At 48.9% G+C, this 19,332-nt stretch overlaps 1 protein-coding gene across 1 annotated transcript; it reads left to right on the top strand.

Moving 5' to 3' along the window:
- The first annotated feature begins 8,379 nt into the window (after positions 1–8,379).
- Positions 8,380–14,502, top strand: LOC309380100 (B-cell differentiation antigen CD72-like). Its single transcript, XM_081929914.1, has 6 exons — positions 8,380–8,841; positions 9,143–9,232; positions 9,924–10,226; positions 11,779–11,948; positions 13,365–13,450; positions 14,264–14,502. Exons 1-6 carry the CDS (start codon positions 8,400–8,402, stop codon positions 14,385–14,387), a joined length of 1,215 nt encoding a protein of 404 aa, XP_081786040.1. The 5' UTR covers positions 8,380–8,399; the 3' UTR covers positions 14,388–14,502.
- The last annotated feature ends 4,830 nt before the right edge of the window (positions 14,503–19,332 follow it).

The raw sequence follows: 19,332 nt of genomic DNA, 5'->3' as shown, positions 1-19,332 counted from the left end.
GAGGGCTCCCTTGGACAAAAAGTAAAGACACCAACCAGGGTAAATTGAAGCAAATCAGCAGCCTGTAGGCTTGGCCTTTACTGAACTGTTGCAACAGGGTGTTCCCCTCACTTGCAGGTGAGAGGGAAGACACAGAAAAATGGTGTGCAAGACCTTATAAAAACTTTTGAAATTCCCATCCTGTAGGTCAAGCCCCCCCCCCCCCAGAAACATCATGCATACATTACAGAAAGGAGGGGTTGAGGGAGGAGTTGCGGTGGTAACCTGAGTGTCCTGTCACCTGGCTGGTTCCCTTCTCCCCCCCTCCTCATGAGTCATTTTCAGAAGACAAAAGGTAGTCGCAGTTTCCTGCCCCCTGAGGGAAGATCTGATCATTGTCCTTTGTTCCAGTCCATGCTGAATCCACTCCCATATGGAAGTTCTTTGTGATCTTGATTGTCTTCTGTCTAGGACCATCAGGGTTGGCATAGCAACTGGGCAGGGCTCCTGTGGATGTGCTGGGATGGTGAAGGGATTATGGTGGCCTGTATCAAACCTTCCCCATTTTGTAGTCCTTCCTTCATGGAGTAAAATAAAAGTGGAACAGTGCAAATCCGATGTATGGTTGATTTTCTATGAATTTATAACAGAAGCGTAGCGTATGTAGTGTGTGAGTGTGAGTGAAGTTTGTACAAACTGAATGATGGGGGGGGGGGTTTCCTGCTACAGTCTCCGTCCTGCATCTGTAAAGTCTGGGTGACCCGGCTGATTTGCTGCAGATCTGCACCTGTCTTGAATAAAGCACTAGAACTGATCACGCCAATGTTTCCACATCCTTTTTTGGTATCCCTGCACCCAGCCACTCCCATGAGTCCTCCTTTGGGTCTGCAGTTCAGAACACTGGAACTGGTGACACCCCTTTGGGATGTTGTTGCTCTTGTTCTTGGGCCTGGGGTCAGTGTGGGGGTTCTTTAGCAAGGACCCTGTCACAGTCGCCACGTGTGGGGGGTTGGTTTCAGCTGAACCCCATCCCGAAGCAGAAGCTGTGCGTTAAGAGGCGCACACCTGTGGAGCGCATCAGAGACACAGGCCTCATCAGAGCCCAGAACCATATCTGGTGCCAGCACACGCCTTCATTCCAGCCATTACTCTTGTCGAACCAGAGCGATTCCAGCTAAATAGTGACATCCTCCTTGCACTGCAACGCTCCACAGATGAACTGGATCCCAGAGGCACCCACAGATCAGGTGGTCATCCATAGCACAATGCAGCAATATAACAATTAGAGCTCTGCCCCTCCCCAAATGGGAGGGGGTCCCGACTTACAATATCACAGCTGGCACACTCAGTGAAAGTGCAGCTAGCAAAGGTTGCAGAGCAGAAAGCAGCCCTCCTTTCCGGAGGAAGCACCTTCAGGGCATGTGAAAAAGGAGTCCTCCAGCAAACTTCCTGTTTCCAAAGATGCAAAGTTGGGGGCAGGCAGGGGAGGATCAGCGCTTATCCTAGGGTTGCCAGATGTCCCCGTTTCTCAGGGACTGCCCCCAAATTCCATCCCCAGAATGTCCCTGGATTTCATTTAATGTCCCCGGGAAAAGCAGCAGCAGCAGTCTCAGCAGCCCGGAGCAGTTGGCTCTGGCTGGCTTCAGGAGCTGCTCAGAAGTCCCCATAGGATGGTGGTGCAGGGGCTCTCAGATGCAGCTTCCGGGCTGCCTCCACCTTCCCTGACCCCAGCAACTATCAGAGCCTGCGTGCAAGCAGGAGGGGGCAGGGATCTCTCAGTTAGGCAACGGGAAGCCTCCCTTCCCAGCTGAGGGATCCCCACCCCCTCCTGATGCACGCAAGTAGAAATGGGATTGGGGCTGCTCCGATGGGAAGGGAGGCATCGTGCTGCCTGAGCCTCTCCACCACCGCCGCTCTCGGCCCTCCTTCTCCGCCTTCCATGCCTGACCCACCGCGCACCACTTCCCCACCACCACAGAACCAACAACTCAGGGGCTGCCCAGGCTCAGGGAGAAAGGAGATAGAAGCCTCGGAGGAAGGGGAAACGTAGCGGTTGAGGTCAAGGCAGTGGCCGCCCCTCTGCCACCGCCATCACTGCAGCATCAACGTCCTGAACGTGTAGTATTTATTTATTTAATTAGTTAGTTAGTTAAAGTTCCCCAGATTCATTGAAAAAAATCTGGTAACCTTAGCTTATCCGCCATGCAGTTTTTGCACTCAGGACCTCTCCACCCATTGGCATCCCACTGTCTTCCCCTGCAGGTGGGGTTGGGGGATGTTTTGATCCTGGGGGTGGTGTCTGAAGGCAAAAGAGGCAACCACCTTTCTGAAACGAAGTGCTGGCGCTAGACTTGATGGACCTCCAGTGAAGGTGAATGTGGGAAGGCTCAGGACACACAAAGGAAAGACCGTCTTCACGCAGCACAGTTAAAGTGTGGAACCCCCAGGAGGCAGAGATGGCTACCAAATTGGGCGGCTAAAAGAGGATGAGAGGAATCCCTGGAGGGGGAGAGGGCTCTGTCCATGGATCCTGGCCACAGGGGTCACAGCCGGGGGCAGCAGCGCTTCCAAATCCCAGTTGCTGGAAGCCATAGGAAGGGGATATTCTATGGTGCTCAAATCCTGCTTGCGGGTTTCCCATAGGAGACATCTGGATGGCCACTGGGGGGGGCAGGATGCTGGCCAGGATGGGGCGTTGGCCTGATCCAGCTGCAGGCTCTTCTTATTTTCAGATTTGTTTCTGGCAGCACCTGCCTGGGAGCCACATCTTCATCGCCTTGGGCTCCAGAATGGAAGAGGGGGGGCAGGAAAGAGAGAAAGTGACAAGGGGAAGGAAAACAAACACCCGAGAGGGAGGTTAACAACATTTCCCTTCCCTAGTGCTTGCAGGGGACTATATGTCGGGGGGCGGGGGGCAGCATCCATTCCATAAGGGGTCAAGCCTTTGATGGGGGATGGACTGCAGGCAGAACCATTTTGATTATTTAAAAAAATCATGCCACATGTTGCCTTCAATTTTTAAAGTTCCTTTTGTTAACAGAGAAATCTGAGGGCTCCCTTGGACAAAAAACAAGGACACCAGCCAGGAATACCAGAGCAAAACAGCAGCCAGTAGGCTTGGTCTTGATTGAAGACTGTCACAACAGGACTCCCACCTGCCACCAGGTGAAACAAGATGGAGGCCCCAAAGAAAAGAGCCACCAAACGTTTATTAGTTGCTAATCCCCATGTTACATCCCCCCAAACTACATCACTAATACATCACGGTCAAATCATGAAAGGGGAGGTCTGGTGGCAGGAATCTGAGCATCCTGGCCCCTGCCCCATGGTTCCCCTTGCCCTCCACCAAACACCCATCAAGTGGAACAAAAGAGATATTTACATTTCCCTCTTTCCCAGCCAAGTTAATCACACCCTAATAAGTTGAATTAATAATAATACCATATAGCTACTATCATAGGAAACATAGAATTTCAGAATTGGAAGGGACCCCAAGAATCATGTAGTCCAGCCCCTACATTGCAGGAATTGCACCTAAAGCACCCCTGACAGATGCCCAGGGCTTGAAATCTCGCTCTCAAATCAAATTTTATTAAACGGTCACAGACCAGATTGACTCGTACAGCTAGTCAGCGAAACATTACACCGGAAAAAACAAAGGACAATTTCAATACAAATTAGGCCATAACAACAATTTAAAATTGGACAACATGAATAAAATTAAGTATTTGCCTTCGCCGGCATGTTGACATTGGAAAGCTCTTGTTTTCTGCGCCTGATAGCGGCTGCACAGAATTTAGCAACATTGATCGTGATTGCAGGAACCTTATCTTCTACCAAGGCTCTCATACATTGAAGTTCTGATTCATTTTTAAGCTTTCGTAGAACTGGGGCAATAAAGGTCAGGCGTAAATCCTCGTAATAACTACAGTGCAGCAATACATGCAAACTTGTTTCCACTTCCGATGAGTCACATGGGCAAACACGTGACTCATATGGTTTGCCCTCATATCTGCCTAGCAGCAGGGCAGAGGGCAGAACGTTGAATCTGGCCAGGGTAAAGGAATGTCTGTACTTAGGTATTTGTAAATCAGCCAGATAGTTTGCGGGTGAGAACCCTCTCCCAAAGTCTCTAATTGTGGCGTGTTTATCCATTTTGCCCATATGACATTGCAGCTCTATGTCCCTGATGCGCTGGAGCACTTGACTTCTGGCTCTCTCATATCCTGCCGCTATCAAGATCTGCGGGGAGAATCCCAAGCTTCTTATCTTTTCAAACAGGGAAGCTTTCCAGGTAGAATGAAAGGTGTCTAAGAGTGTTAAGGGAGCCAAACCGGCCGGGAAAAAAATAAGTTTTAACCAGTAGTGTATCTTTAGAATCCACAAACGCGCGTTAACAGGTAGTTGTCCAACTTCTAAGCGGACAGCTATATTAGATACACAGGGAGGGATCCCCAATAAACATCGGTAGAATTTTGCTTGAAATGCCTCCATAGGCGCAAAATTTTTAAAACTGCAAACCTGGGATCCATAAGTGAGTTGTGGGAGTATTTTTGCAGCAAAAACCTGGGAGGCTGCCGGAACGTATTTTCCCCCTTTCCCGTGAAAGAATCTTGTAAGGGCTTTGTTGGCCCTTCCTGCGTTGGCAATGGCGTTTTTCATCTGTTGGTGCCACGAGACCCTTTCCTGAAAAGTTATTCCCAGGTATTTGAAAGTTGCTACCTGGTCAATAGGTTGACCATTAATTCTCCATTTGTGTTTCCTTCTTTTTTTTGAAAACACCATAATTTTAGATTTGCTGTAATTTATTGATAGTTGTTCCGCTTGACAATGATCAGCAAGTGATCTCAAAAGCTTCCTCAAGCCAACGCAGGAAAAGGAGAGTAGGACTGCATCGTCCGCATACAGAAGCACCGGGAGGGGCATACCTGCCAGTTTGGGAGGGTGGGCATTTTCTTTCGCCATATTTACTGCTAGAGAGTTAATATAAAAATTAAATAGCATTGGCGCGAGGACACATCCTTGTTTAACCCCATAGTGTGTTTTAATTTCTTTAGTTAGATGGCCTGACCGATCGCATCTTACCCTCACCCTGGTGTTTTCGTATAGACCACGGATAAGGCGTAATAAGCGTTTATCTATGTTTGTAGCGCCAAGCTTTTCCCAGAGTCTATCCCTTGGTATTAGATCAAAGGCCGATTTGAAATCCACAAAAGCTGCATATAAAGACCCCCCTTTTCTAGAGTATTTGTCTGCCAGGTGTTGAAGGATAAGGGCCTGGTCTATAGTTGAACGCTTTGCTCTAAAACCAGCTTGAGCTTCTGATAGAATATGCTCTCTTTCCATCCACTCCACTAATTTGTCACATAAATGAGCAGCGTATAGTTTGCTGATAATACTTAATAGACTGATTGGTCTGTAGTTAGCTGGCTCAGATCTGTTTACTTTCTTGAATATTGGAATGATGATGGCTAAGCCCCAGTCCTCAGGGATAATAGCTGTTTGATTTATACTGGTGAATAAGGCGGCTAGCACAGGGGCCCACCATTCAACATTTCCCTTGAGAATTTCTGGTGGGATATTGTCAGCACCCGGGGCTTTCTCTGATTTAAGAGATTGAATAAGGCCTGTAATTTCTTCTGTGGTTACAGGGGGCCATTCCTTGCCAAATTCACTCGAAGCGGGAAGCAGAACTGGGGCCAGTTGATTTGATGAATATAATGAGAGGAAAAAGGCCTCCCATGCTCCGGCAGGCATAGAGTATTCGATTTCAATCGGGGAGTCTCTCCAGCTTTTTGCGATTGTTTTCCAAAACGTGGCAGAATCTTTCCTTCGGGAGGCCTCCACTAGGCACTGCCATTCCTCCCTTTGTGCCTGGAGCTTTTTCTTGTTAATCAAAGCTTTATAACTGCGTTTTAACTCAAACCAGTCTAATGGAAGCGAAGGTAGGTTCGCTGCTCTATATTTCCTGTACTTATCCAGCAGGAGGCGTTTCATAGCCATGCATTCTTGGTCAAACCAGGGTTTGGATTTATTAGAGTGTAGAGATTGCCGTGGCATTTTTTGTTAGTCAGATAAGGTTGTAGGGACGAAATCAGTTCCCGGAACATGTCTAATCTAGCCTCAGGAGTTGGGGAATTAACGAGGTTCTCCTTTCTAGCAAGAAAAGTATCTGAGTGAAGTCTTTCCGATATTTCATCACTCAATTTGCTGGACCATTTAATACACGAGTATCTTAGCTCCATGTTTTCGAAACACGGGGCTTCAAGTTTATCAGAGCAAAATAAATCTTTTCTTACGTCCAGTATTAAACAGAGCGGTAGGTGGTCGCTGTCAACCCTCTCCACCACTTTGTATTCCCGTGCTCTGCTCAAAAGGTTAGATGACACTAGGACGTAATCGATAGTGGAGGCTCCCATGTTGGATATAAATGTGAATTCCCCACTGGGTTCTCTGTCGACACGACCATTTAATACGGTCAGATCCAAGTTGTTGGAAAAACGTAGAAGGCATAGGCCTGCGTAGTTGCAGCCCTTGTCTTTTGAGAGCCTTGGGGGAATAAGATGGGCTTCTTCAGAAATGGGAGGTACGTCATGGAAATGAGCATATAACGCTTCGTCTGATTGGCCAATTCTGGCATTTAAATCCCCAGCCAGCAGCACTGCAGCTGCAGGAGTTTGGTTCATTAGCTCATCGACATATGATTCTAGCCTATGCCAGATATTTTTGATAAGCTGCTTGCCTCTTTGGGGAGGGGCGTATATATTAATCAATAGAAGTGTGCAATATCTGCATTTCATTAATAATGCCATGGCCATACTGCTCAGAGGCTCCAGCTTGACGAAAGATGCTCTCAGCCTTGTGGATATTAGAATGCCTAGCCCACCCTTAACTCGTCCCCCTTTGTTGCTTGGTGAACCTGCGAGCGAGAATGAGGCAAAACCATTTACATCTAAATCCCCTGTTAGCCATGTCTCTTGCAGGAAGACTATATCATGATCTTGAATGAAATTGACAAATGATTGGTCAGTCGCCTTGTTGAGCCAACCAGCAATGTTCCATGATAAAAATTGTAGATTGGCTTTATCGCAGTCAGGTCTTTGTCAATTATTAGCTAACGTACTTTTAGGGTTTGTCGCTTTATGTATCGGTCGCCTATCGTCTTTGTATGGCGGGCTATCCAGCCGCTCTATGATTTCACTAGGTGGATGCAAAGTGCTCACGTTTGTGAACACCAGATCTTTATTATGCATATATTCCTTCTGTGGATATTCTGTTGCGGCCTGGTTTTGGCCCAATTCTGTTTCATCTAGGTATCTCATTTTGTCCCATGCGTCTGGTGGGGTCACCTTAGGGATATTTCTCCTTCGGGGGGGTGATGGAGTGCTCTCTTTGGAGGGTGGCACATTCTCTCTTGGTGGAAAATTAATCTCCGCTTTAATCTGAAGGTTACGTACTGTGGTCTTTTTTTGGTCCCCCTTAATAACCTCGTTGCCTGAGGCTCTCTCAGCCAGCTTATCTCTTAGCTTGTCTAGTCTTCCCAAGATGTCAGTTTGTATTAATGGTGGGAACGTCCAGAACTGGTCAATTAGGATATTTTCTTCCATAGTAAAGAAATCCTCATCTTTGCTCACAAGGCATTGCGGGTTCTGTTTGTCAGGCCAGGATTTTGGGAGTTGTTTCCCCTTTCTAAGGTTTGCCTGCTTAGTCTTCAAAAGGGGGCTCAAAGGAGCCTTATTTTCAAAGAGCCTAAGTATTGTCATCCGTGCTTTTAAAAAGGCAGGTCTTGACCTAAAAATAAACTTGGCCAGGCTCTGATCCCCAAAAGTGGTCAGTGCTCTCACTGAGTGACCATCATAATGTAGATATTCCACCGAGGTGATATCATTAGAATTAACCATTCCTGGTAGTATATCATTTAGACTAGATACAAAGTTCATTATTCGCTGTTTCCCTGTAAGGAAGCCCTTAGGTTTCGGGAAGTTCGTGAATACCAATTTTTGGGGATTTAGAATCAGATTCCACTCTCTTTCCTGACTGTAGGCTTGCCAGGTCTGAAGGGGGGTGTCATCTCTACTAAACGCTTCCTCTTCCCCGCTGTTCAATTTGCTAGATGTCTTATTGCCTTCATAGGTAGAGGCCTCTGCTTCCGCAGCATCAGGTTTGTTAAAGAGTTGGTTATCCAGGGACTGAATTGTTACTTCTGCCTTCTCACTTGCTACTGGAGTCAGCCTTGGCGATTCCTCCTTAGCCGGTTGCTGGAAATCTCGCTCTGTACAAAAGCACCACCAAGAAATGCAACCAAGTTGGGGAAGGAAGCAGCTGAGAAAGAGGAAGCCTCACGTTCTCTGCAACACTCTGCTGCTCCGCGGTGCACCGAGGGGGCCATGCATCTGCCTTGGGTCCCTTGACAGGCTTGCATGAGACTTGGACTTTGCATGCCAAATAGACGAGACACCAAGTGCTGTAGGAAGTCTGGTGCTCGTGGTTGGTTGACGGACCCTGTCAGATTTCAATTTCTTTCGCTTGCCATCAATTTCATCTCTTCTGAAGACAGTTCAGGAGCAACCAGCCAGCCAGACCTCTCCCTTTGCCATCAGTTCAGGCACAGCAGGGCCTCCCCCCACCCCAGGATGGCACAGGATGTGACCTATGCTGACCTGCGGTTCGTGCAAACCCCTCCGGAGAGGAGCCAGGAGAAAGGCACATGGAGCCAAGTGGACCAGATCCAGATGCCCCCCTCCGTGACTGACCCCTCAGCTCCTCTTCCAGACCCCGGAGAGGGAGAGCTGACCTATGAGAACGTCCAAGGACCCCCCTGCCAGGGGGAGAGGAATCCCACTGCCACAGAGGGAACAAAAGGTGAGTGCCGGCCAGCTCTTAACCCACCTGGATCCTCCACCTGCCATGAGGAGGAGGAGGAGGAGGATTTAGGGGCATTTGGGCCCATTACTTGTCTCTGCAGGGGAGGGGCCAGTCTGTTCCTTCCCCACAAATGAGACTGGCCACGATTGCAGCAGAGAAGCTTAGGCCTGACAGGGAACTGGGGGCTGCCTTCAGCTCCCTGTCTCCGCACAGCCCTCCCTCCAGGATCAGGCTTCCTTTGAGGGTTGACCCCATCCCACAGGAACCCCAAACTGACCCCACTGAGTTTCTCTTCCAGAGTCGGACCGTCGGACCTGGTACGCCATCCTGGCATTGTTGGCTGCCTGCCTCTTCCTTCTCACCGCCGCCATAGGACTGGGGGTCCGATGTGAGTAGCGGGTGCCCCCTGCCCAAGCCCACTGAGCTGATAAATGGGGGAGGGGGGAAAGCACCCTTAGATGTTTCAGCCATTTGATTCAGAGCTTTCCCTGGAGCCTGGGCTCAGAGACAGACAGCCTGGCACCCTCCAGGCAGAGGACCTTCTCAGTGGTGGCACCTGCCCTGTGGAACGCCCACCCATCCGATGTCAAGGAAATAAACAACTATCTGACTTTAGCAAGACATCTGAAGGCAGCCCTCTTTAGAGAAGCTTTTAATGTTTGATGTTTCATTGTGCTTCTGTATTTTGTCGGGAGCTACCCAGAGTGGCTGGGAAAACCCAGCCAGATGGGCAGGGTGTAAATAATAATAATAATAATAATAATAATAATAATAATAATAATAGACTCCAGTTCCCATCAGCCCTGGCCAGCATGGCCAGGGTCAAGGGGAGCTGGAGCCCCACAACATCGGGAGCACACCTGATCGTCTCCCCTGATGTAGGAAATGTCTGTATAATACATAAGACATGCATAGCCCTTGTTTGCATATCTCTGAGCAGCTGTTCCATTGGGCCAAGCCAGCCTGTGTGCCCCCCCATCCAACAGAGGCTGGCTCCCCTCTGCCACACTGCCTGACTGGCACCTGCAGGTGCCTCCTCCTCCTCCTCCTCTCATGTTGCCCCTGCTTGTGCTCTGCAGACTGGCAGGTCTCACATCAGCTGCAGCAGGCGACTGAAGATGGCAGTGCCCTGGCACAGAGAATGGGCTCCCAGGAGGGCAGCCTGGCCCAGACCCAGGCCCAGCTGGAAGAGGCCCAGGAGGAGCTCCACTCCACCAATGGGACCCTGTGGAGCTGCCTGGCTGCTGGGAACAGGACGCAGGAGCAGCTGAGGGAAGCCAACCAGAGCCTGATCCTCACGCAGAAGGAGAAGGATGCAGTTCAGCAACTTCTGGACCAGACCATGAAGAGTATAGAGGACACCAAATATTGCCAAAACATTGGTATGCCTAACCCTAACCCAGAGCTGCCCAGAGAGGCTGGGGAAACCCAGCCAGATAGGCAGGGTATAAATTATTATTATTATTATTATTATTATTATTATTATTATTATTGCAAGTCTGGCAGGACACCCCATGTGTCCCTGCATCCCCTTCCCCTGCGGTGGTGGACTTGGCTGAGAAGCTCATATCTGCTCTGGCAGGAGCTCCAAGCCTGGTCTACATTTTACTTCCATCATCCTTCTCCATCCAATTTTCCTTTAATGATAGTAGATCATTAAATAGTAGATCAGAAGCCGCGATTTGGTTTTCAAATGTTTTGGAAGTTGAACGGACTTCCGGAACGCATTCCGTTCGACTTCCAAGGTACCACTGCACTTTATCTAGGGGGGCAACTATGCCCATGGCAGGATAGGAAGGACCATATGGCGCAGCCTTGAGTTCCTTAGAAGATGGGCAGGGTTTAAAAAAATCTCAAAAACCCACGAGGAGGACCAAGCTACACTCTGTACGCTTTGGCTGCAACTCCATTATGTGCAGAAGAATGCAAGTCGCAATGCTTCCTCCCGGTTAGAGCGAAGCATCTGGGGGAAATATAACTGGAAGGAAGGAAGGAAGGAAGGAAGGAAGGAAGGAAGGAAGGAAGGAAGGAAGGAAGGGTATCTCAGCTACCTCCCTCCGGGCCAAAGAAGACTCAGCTTTTTGTTCATTGCGCTTTCCTTTTGTGCTACTCGAGTGCAATTAGTTGGTGGCTAGGAAGAACCGGTCACTCTGCCCTCTTGCCAGAGGGTATCAGGGAAAGGTCCTTTCACAGCTCTCAGTCTTCTGATGAAGTGGCTGTGGTGATCAGACAGGGTCCTCGGACGTTGAACAGTCTATTGATCCCTGGGCCACCACTGTGCTCGCTTCCCCGCTGCCACCAACCCGTTACTCTCGGGTACACACTGAGTCCAGACAGTTTTTTAAATTGAACCAAATAAACAAGTTTATTTTATAAACATTAACAGGTTTATGGTTTCTCAGAAAATATTCCTGTCAGTATCTTAACTTTAGTTTTTTTACGAGCCTATACCTTCCTAACACCTTCCTGACTGATTATCTCAACTGTTTGACTTAACAAATTCTCCCCTCTCTCTCTCTTCTCAGACTGACTTCTTAGCCACCCTAACTCTAACTCCTAACTCCTCTCCTTGGGTTCCCATTGGTTATTTATTTTCCAATTAGTTAACCCTTTCCTTATGAACCCAGTATGAAGTCACACACCTAGGAGGGCAAACGCCGCAGTGGCGCCGAACACAAGTGGTGCTTGGGGGCAGAACTGATGCCCTCCTTGAACATGGTCAGCTCATCCCCTTTCCCACTTTGCCTGAATTAGAAATATAGGCTTGTTTCTGTCTGGGAATGTGTGTGAAAAGGGTTCTCTCCCTGCATCAGCCTGAGGCCTTGTCTCCACTGGGTCCCAGCTGGGTGCCATCTGGGTCCCACCCTAAGCCGGCCTGAGACCACGTGGCTTTCAGCTCAACGCCTTCCTTTGACCTTCTCTTGTCTTCCTTAGGCTGCTGTCCCCGTGGATGGAATCTCTTCAGGTGGAAATGCCTGTGGGTTTCAGATGACATGAAGAGTTGGGACCATAGCCAGGAAGCCTGCAAAGAGAAATCATCTCGACTGCTTGTTTTAAAGCCCTGGAGTGCAAAAGAACTATGGGGTGCCACATTCATTGATAAGGTAATAACTTTGGGGTGCAAATGCCTCAGACTTTAAGGAAGGGGGCTGCTGGTGCTGGGGAGTCAAGTCCAGAGTCTAGCAGATCATGAAGAAATATCCACCAGGACAGGGAGCAAGGGGAAAGAGATAACCCCTTGATTTCTCAGTGCGCTTGCCAAAGAAACACCATAGAACTGGTGGGGATTCAGTGGGTCACTCTAGCCCCCTATGTAGATTGTGAAGAAGAATGTGCACAGGATCTGCTCCTGAAGAAGCTGTGAGCATTTTTGCTCCATATACAGGGGTGCCGACTTATAAAAAATATTGGGGGGGGGGCGGGGGCCCATACCGACTTATAAAAAATATTGGGGGGGCCCAAGACCTCCAAACTGCTGCTGCTGGGGGAACGAAAGGGGCGAGCCCCGGGCTGCCCCGACCTTAAGTGAACCTGTGAGGGCCCTTTGTGGCGACCGATTGGCTGCCGCCGTGGGCGGTGAATATTAATGAGCTAGGGGGAATCCCCACTTCTCGTGGGGCTGACGCCAGCCCCCCCCCGCGAGATTGTTGATGGGTCGAGAGCCCGCAACCCCACCCCCTCTCTAGATCGGGAGTGGCTTTGTTTTAACTCATTACTGAATGTATTTTAAAAGGTAACTATCGTCAAACAAGGAAAATAAAAAATACCAACATAATTTTGTGATTTTACAAAGCATAATATAACTAATAATTTTCTTAAATTATTGGGGGGGCAGAGCCCCCCCAAACGAATTTTTGAGGGGGCTCGGGCCCCCTCAGGCCCCATGGAGTCGGCGCCTATGTCCATATACATAACCTCCAGTGGGCCATTCCTCGCTGAATTGTGTACTTTTGAACTTCTGGGGGAAGGGGAGGTATATATTTGGGAGACTTTGTATACTGACCAGGGAATGTTTGTATACTGACCAAGGAATGTCAGGGGTGCTAGACTCCTCTAAATTCAGAGAAAGTCAGAGAGGCCGAGCACAAAGGAATCCAAGGCAGCTGTGGTGAGAAACAAGACACTTTGGGGGTGTTGATGCTGTGAACCCCTCCATCACAGGCTCCGGTTGCATAAATGTGCACTGCAAATAGACCGTATGTCATAAAGACACCACAGTCTCCTCTGTGCCTCATTTCCAAAAGGAGACACAAAGCCCGGGTGAGCGCCTGGAACCCTTGGGATCTCACACCGCTCAGAGATTGGGGCTCAGAGATGCAACAGTAGACCTTGGCTGGAGATAAGATCAGCCAACTCTCCAGTCCCAGAGCTGGGAAGGGGTGTTGTGGAGGATACTGGGACGGGTGTCCTGGGGACTATTAGTAACTGTATTGGTTCTGCATATATGAGCCTCTTAAAAAGGGAGGAAGGAGAGATCCATTGGGAAGGAGGTCTTTCCCTGTTAATATTCTTTCTCCTAGAGTGATCAATACTGGATTGGACTTAAAACAAGCTGGGGCTCCTTGAAAAGCTTTTGGAAATGGGTTGATGGTTCGGACTTTGGACGGTAAGTGGAAGAGAGACTGTCCCTTTGCTACCCATCAAGTCAGATTTGCTTGGGCTGAACAGAGCAGAGTTCCTCCCATCAGCCCCCCCCCCCCACATCTGCAGCCTTTCGCCTTCTTTTAGGGCTCCTCCCCACAGAAACACGCTCTTTGCCAATGGAAACAATTCTGCAGAAAACCCAGGCTGACATTTGCTCACTGGGCAAAACTGGGCTTTCTGTGGAATTGTTTCCATTGGTATCCCAGGAGAAACTGAAACATTTCTGAGGTTTTCTGGAAAGTCTTATTTTCCCCCCAAAAGTGTGTCCAGCCTACCTATTCAGAACACAACTTTTCCAGGACAATAATTTGGGAGCGAAGCAATAATTCAGATACGAAGTCAGTCCAAGTGACCCTGAAGGCTCTGCTCTGCCTCCAAGGTCTCTGAATGCCAGGGGCTGGAACCACATGAGGGGAGCCTTGCTTTGGAGCGTCCCGTTGGGGGCGTCCGATGGGCCACTGTGAGACCAGGATGCTGGGCTAATTTGCCCCCCTCCCTTGCCCTGATCTGGTATGTAAATTGGGCAGTGTGTGAGAGAGTGGATCTGGCTGAGGGACCAGAATCAGGCCAAATTTGACCGATAAAACCCCCCACCCACCTGCTGATGTCACAGTGACCTCAGGTGAGCTTTTTGGAGCTGTACTTCCATCATCCTCAGTCAGCATGGATGATGGACAGGGTTGGTAGAAGATCTGAAGCCCAGAAACTCAGATAACGATAAATGGTGAGGAGAGATTGAGGCTTTTTTCCTTGACTGTCATCTTTGTCTTTCTAGAGCTGAAAGTATTGGGACTTGTAGCGGTTCTAGCGGCAACTGCCTTCAAATGAGCAACAGAGCCCTGCAATGGTGTCACTGTTCAACAAAAAAAAGATACATCTGTGAGAAGAACGCTCAATAACCACAGCCAGTGTGAGCTCAGTAAGGTCAAAATATGTCCAAAGACCCCCGACAGCCAAGGCCTTCTCCTTTTCCCAGCAATGAACCCCCTTCCTGCCCTCAGGCCTAACTTTTCTATTACAGTTACAGATAGGTAGCCGTGTTGGTCTGCCATAGTCAAAACAAAATAATTTTTTTTTCCCCTTTTGGTAGCACCTTAAAGACCAAGTAAGTTAGTTCTTGGTATGAGCTTTCATGTGCATGCACACTTGGTATCTGAAGAAGTGTGCATGCACACGAAAGCTCATACCAAGAACTAACTTACTTGGTCTTTAAGGTGCTACTGGAAGGGGAAAAAAATTATTTTGTTTTTTCTATTACATACACTGAATGTGTGTCTTGTGCTACTTGTAACAGCCATGGTCCCCCCATCCACGAATCCTGCAAACCATAGTTTATTAGGGGTGTGGAGAGACCCCCTTCATAGAGCTACAGTTCCCAACTGTGTTGGCATCGCTGAAGAAGAAGAAGAAGAAGAAGAAGAAGAAGAAGAAGAAGAAGAAGAAGAAGAAGAAGAAGAAGAAGAAGAAGAAGAAGCTGTAGTTGTAGAGACCGATAAGGGAGAGACATGTTTTGTTGCAGCTGGGGCAGAGGAAGGTGCCTGGTTGTGTTACTGCAGATGCACCAGGGCGTTCCTTCTCTCTTTGCTCCTCCCAGCGGTCATTCCTCCTTTGGTCACTGCTGTGGAGACACACCCTCAGGTTTGTTAGTAAAGATGAATTAGTAAAGGGACCCCTGACCATTAGGTCCAGTCGTGGCCAACTTTGGGGTTGCGGCCCTCATCTCGCTTTATTGGCTGAGGGAGCCGGCATACAGCTTCCGGGTCATGTGGCCAGCAGGACTAAGCCGCTTCTGGTGAACCAGAGCAGCGCACGGAAACGCCATTTACCTTCCCGCTGGAGCAGTACCTATTTATCTACTTGCACTTTGACGTGCTTTCTAACTGCTAGGTGGGCAGGAGCAGGGACCGAGCAACGGAGGCTCACCCTGTTGCGGGGATTCGAAACGCTGACCTTCTGATCGGCAAATCCTGGGCTCTGTGGTTTAAATCGATGCATGTCTAAAAAGTGTGTCACCAACAAGAACAGTTTGGAAAGCTGTGCCTTCCAGTGTCAGGCTCCGAATGGTTCCCTTCAGAGAGGGGCCTCCTATCCTCTCCCTCCCCGAGGCCGGAGGGTCAGGGGAACATTTCCAAGGTGACACAGCCTCTAGAGGGCCACTGCCAAAGCCATTTACAGTGGGACCTCTGGTTGCAGACGCTTCAGGTTACAGACTCCGCTAACCCAGAAATAGGACCTCGGGTTAAGAACTTTGCTTCAGGATGAGAACAGAAATTGCACAGCAGTAGCCGGAGGCCCCATTAGCTAAAGTGGTACCTCAGGTTAAGAACAGTTTCAGGATGAGAAGGGATCTCCAGAACAAATTAAGTTCTTAACCCGAGGTACCACTGTATTGGACTTGGAACACATGAAAGGAAAGGGTGGTTTATGGTGAGCTGCAAATGGCTTTATTCTCTCTCTACTCACAGAAAAGTCTTGTTCTTTTTGTTTCATTTCATTCTTCAAATTGTTGCATTTTGTGTTTCTGATATTGTATTATGGTTTGTTGTTGCTGCTTTTTGCTTTGTAAGACCACTCAGGAAACTATAACTTTCAGGCAACCGTGTAACAAATTTTATTTATAATTATGAAGGTTATACTCTTGTTAAGAATACAAATACTAATACTAGTAATAATAAACATAAGATTGGAACTGAGTGTGAGCTCATGGCTGGTCCCTCTCCTTGGAGAAATGCTATAACAAATCAATGGACACCCCCACACCTCTCTCTCTCTCTCTCTCTCTCTCTCTCTCTCTCTCTCACACACACACACACACACACACACACACACACACACACAAACGCACACACACACAGAATGGGAACTTGGGCCTCCCCAGTGACATCCATTTGCTGGAGTCCAGGGCAGGACATGCTTGATGCTTCATGCAACACTGAACCATAATAGGGTGGGATTCAGCTTAGAGTAGACCCCTTGAAATTAATGAACATGACTGATTTACGGCTACTATTTCAAGGGCTCATCTCCACTTCCACTGGTGCCAGGCCTGTAGCGTTCCCAAAGCAAAGGAAGGATTGGACTCTGCCTAATAGAATACACACGAGGCTTGACCAGCAAGACTCTGGGAGGAGGTGCAATAATCATCCTGCCCATCCCTCGGCCCAGGTCGTTTTATTCACAAAAGAACTTTTTACACAGTGTTTGTAAGAACCAATCATATTTCCTTTGAGCATTTCAAAAACCCCACGTGGGACAAAGTCAGATCAGAAGAAATTCTTTTAACTACAAAGAACCTATTTCCTACTTGAGCATGCATCTGTAGTTCAGAGTGAATAAAAGCGGAAGCAAGGAAGAATGCTTTTAGGAAAACCCCGGAGCTCATAAACAGCAGTAAACACTATTTACCATCTCCTTGTGAACTCTCTTCCTGGCCCTTAAGATCTATCTAAAGATGAAACTACATCCAGGCTACCTTCTATCTTGATGACCCAGGATGCCTGATGAACAACTGGCCTGTGTTTTAGAATGCTGATACGTGCCTGTCAGGCAGAGAAATAGGACATAGATGCAGAGGTGTGGATTGGTCAGAAATCAGATCAAAATGGCGCAAACCCAGTCAACGCAATGCTTTCAGTGCTGACACAAATGGCTTGCTCCATATTTTTTATAATTCCTCATAGCAATCCCACCTGATCTCTACATTGCCTAGAAACCACATGAGGATGGAGGGGTTTATCAGGCCACAAGCTTGGCATGAGTCACCAGTGTGATTCTGCCTTGAGAGACAGTGGAGTGTGCCGCTGGGGGAGAAGTCAAACTGTTGCATTAGCAGCAGCAGCAGCCAAGTGACCCCTCTGGGGCGCAAGCCTGTCTGGTGGGTCTGGGGGTCCTGGGCTGCCCAGACAACCAGACTTCTCTCTCACCTCACTGACATGGTCCAGAGGAAGGCAGAGCAAGACGCTGGGCACCAGCCTGGCTGCAGACAATGCCAGAAAGAGGCGTACAACCATCTTAGGGACTCCACTCCAGATTTGTGAGGCTTTTCTTCCGCCGAAGGTGTCCTGCAAGGCGGCAGAGGTTTAGGATCAGAGTCTTCCTTCTCCTAGATGGGCTCTCTTCCCAGATGGACCAGCCCCACCTGCCCCTCACTTTCCTCTTCAGCACAGGCGGAAATCGCCTTCTTGACCCTGGGACCCCCCTGGGTCTTGGCCACTCAATTTCCAGAGCCTGTCTTCACATGCCGGGAGATTCAGGCGGTAGCCATGTTGGTCTCACGCAGTCAAAATTGTCCAGTAGCGCCTTAGAGACCAACTAAGTTTGTTTTGGGTATAAGCTTTCGTGTGCATGCACACTTCTTCAGATACACAAAAACAGAAGTCACCAGACCCTTATATAGAGAGGGAGGGAGGGGTGGGGTTTTTCTCAGAAGGGTAGTTGGAGATGGGTGATTGACTTAGTGGGTATGGTCAACCTGTGGACAACTGCAATTAGTCCTACAGGAAAAAGCAAGGGATAGTGTGCAAATGACCCAAAATAGCTTTAGCATGTGTAATGAGACAAGAATCCAATATCTCTATTCAGACCAGGGTAAGTCATATGCAGGGTTAGTCCCTAACTCCTCATGGGTTGGAGACCCATCAGCTCTGTTAGGAGTTCGGCCTACTCTCGAGTAGGACCCTGGCAGAGACACACGCCCGACTGGCATGTTCTCTCCCTCCTGGTCTTTCTTTTGGGAGCTTCAAAAGCTTTCTTCTGCCCAAACATCACAGCAACTGATGCCAACCGGCACCGGCACACTCAGGGATCCACAGAGTTTGTGCATCATGCGTGACAGACCTCAGCAACTCAGCATCTTGGCTAATCTACTTTATTTACATGTAAACACACACGGAGCACTGCAACATGGCTCCCTCTCTCTCTAGCATCAGACAGCAAAGAGAAAGAACAAAGGACAATAGCCCCACTTCATGGAACACAGGAACACAAACATCCTGTCTCCGTCACTTCCCACTCTGTGGTGTCAAAACATACACCGTCATGTGGTAGACAACAATCCCATGACTGCAATCATGGAACAGGAATTCTAACAAGCTTCCCTCACCTTGTTTAGCTGGCTGCTTGAAACCGTTCCTGGGGTGTGGCCACTGCCACCTGCTGCCAGCTTCTAGGAGCCACAGGTAAGAGCCACTCTTCTAGAGCAGAGTGCAGGGTGGGGACAAAACATGCTCAGAAGGACCCCAGAAGGAGCAGGATATGTCCCCCACCAGAGGTCCTACCCCTTCCCTAGCACCTCAACAGTAGGATGAAGTAGTGGGGGGGGGGGGAGGCTAATGCTACACTCGGCTGCATCCACAGAAGTCTTGTGTCCTGATCCAAGTAACAGTACCGCTGTCTCCTGCCTTGGTGAGACCCCGCCTGCAGTCCTGGGCATCCCAGTTTAAGGAGAATAAGGACAAGCTGGAAGGTGTGCAGAGGAGGCAACCAAGAGGATCACGGGTCTGGAAACCAAGCCTGATGAGGAACGGTTGAGGGAGCTCAGTCTGCTTAGCCTGGAAAAGAGGAGACTGAGAGGAGATATGAAAGACGTCTCTAAATATCTCAAGGGCTGTCACATGGAAGAGGGAACAAGCTTGTTTCCTGCTGCCCCGGAGGGGGGGGGGACCCGAAGCAATGGGTTCCTAGGACAGAAAAGGAGGTTTTTAAACAGAAGGTGGGTGGCTGTGGTGCCTGCATTGCTGGGGGTCAGACTAGATGATCCTTGGGCTCCCTCCCAAGCCAACAAGTCTATGATTCTATGATTCATCTTTGGGCCTCAGACTAATTCACTGGTCCGGGAGGGGAGGG

The sequence above is a fragment of the Podarcis melisellensis genome, assembly GCF_964234715.1.
Source record: "Podarcis melisellensis genome assembly, chromosome: 11".
Classification (NCBI taxonomy): Eukaryota; Metazoa; Chordata; class Lepidosauria; order Squamata; family Lacertidae; genus Podarcis; species Podarcis melisellensis.
This window is presented reverse-complemented; position numbering and strand designations above follow the sequence as displayed.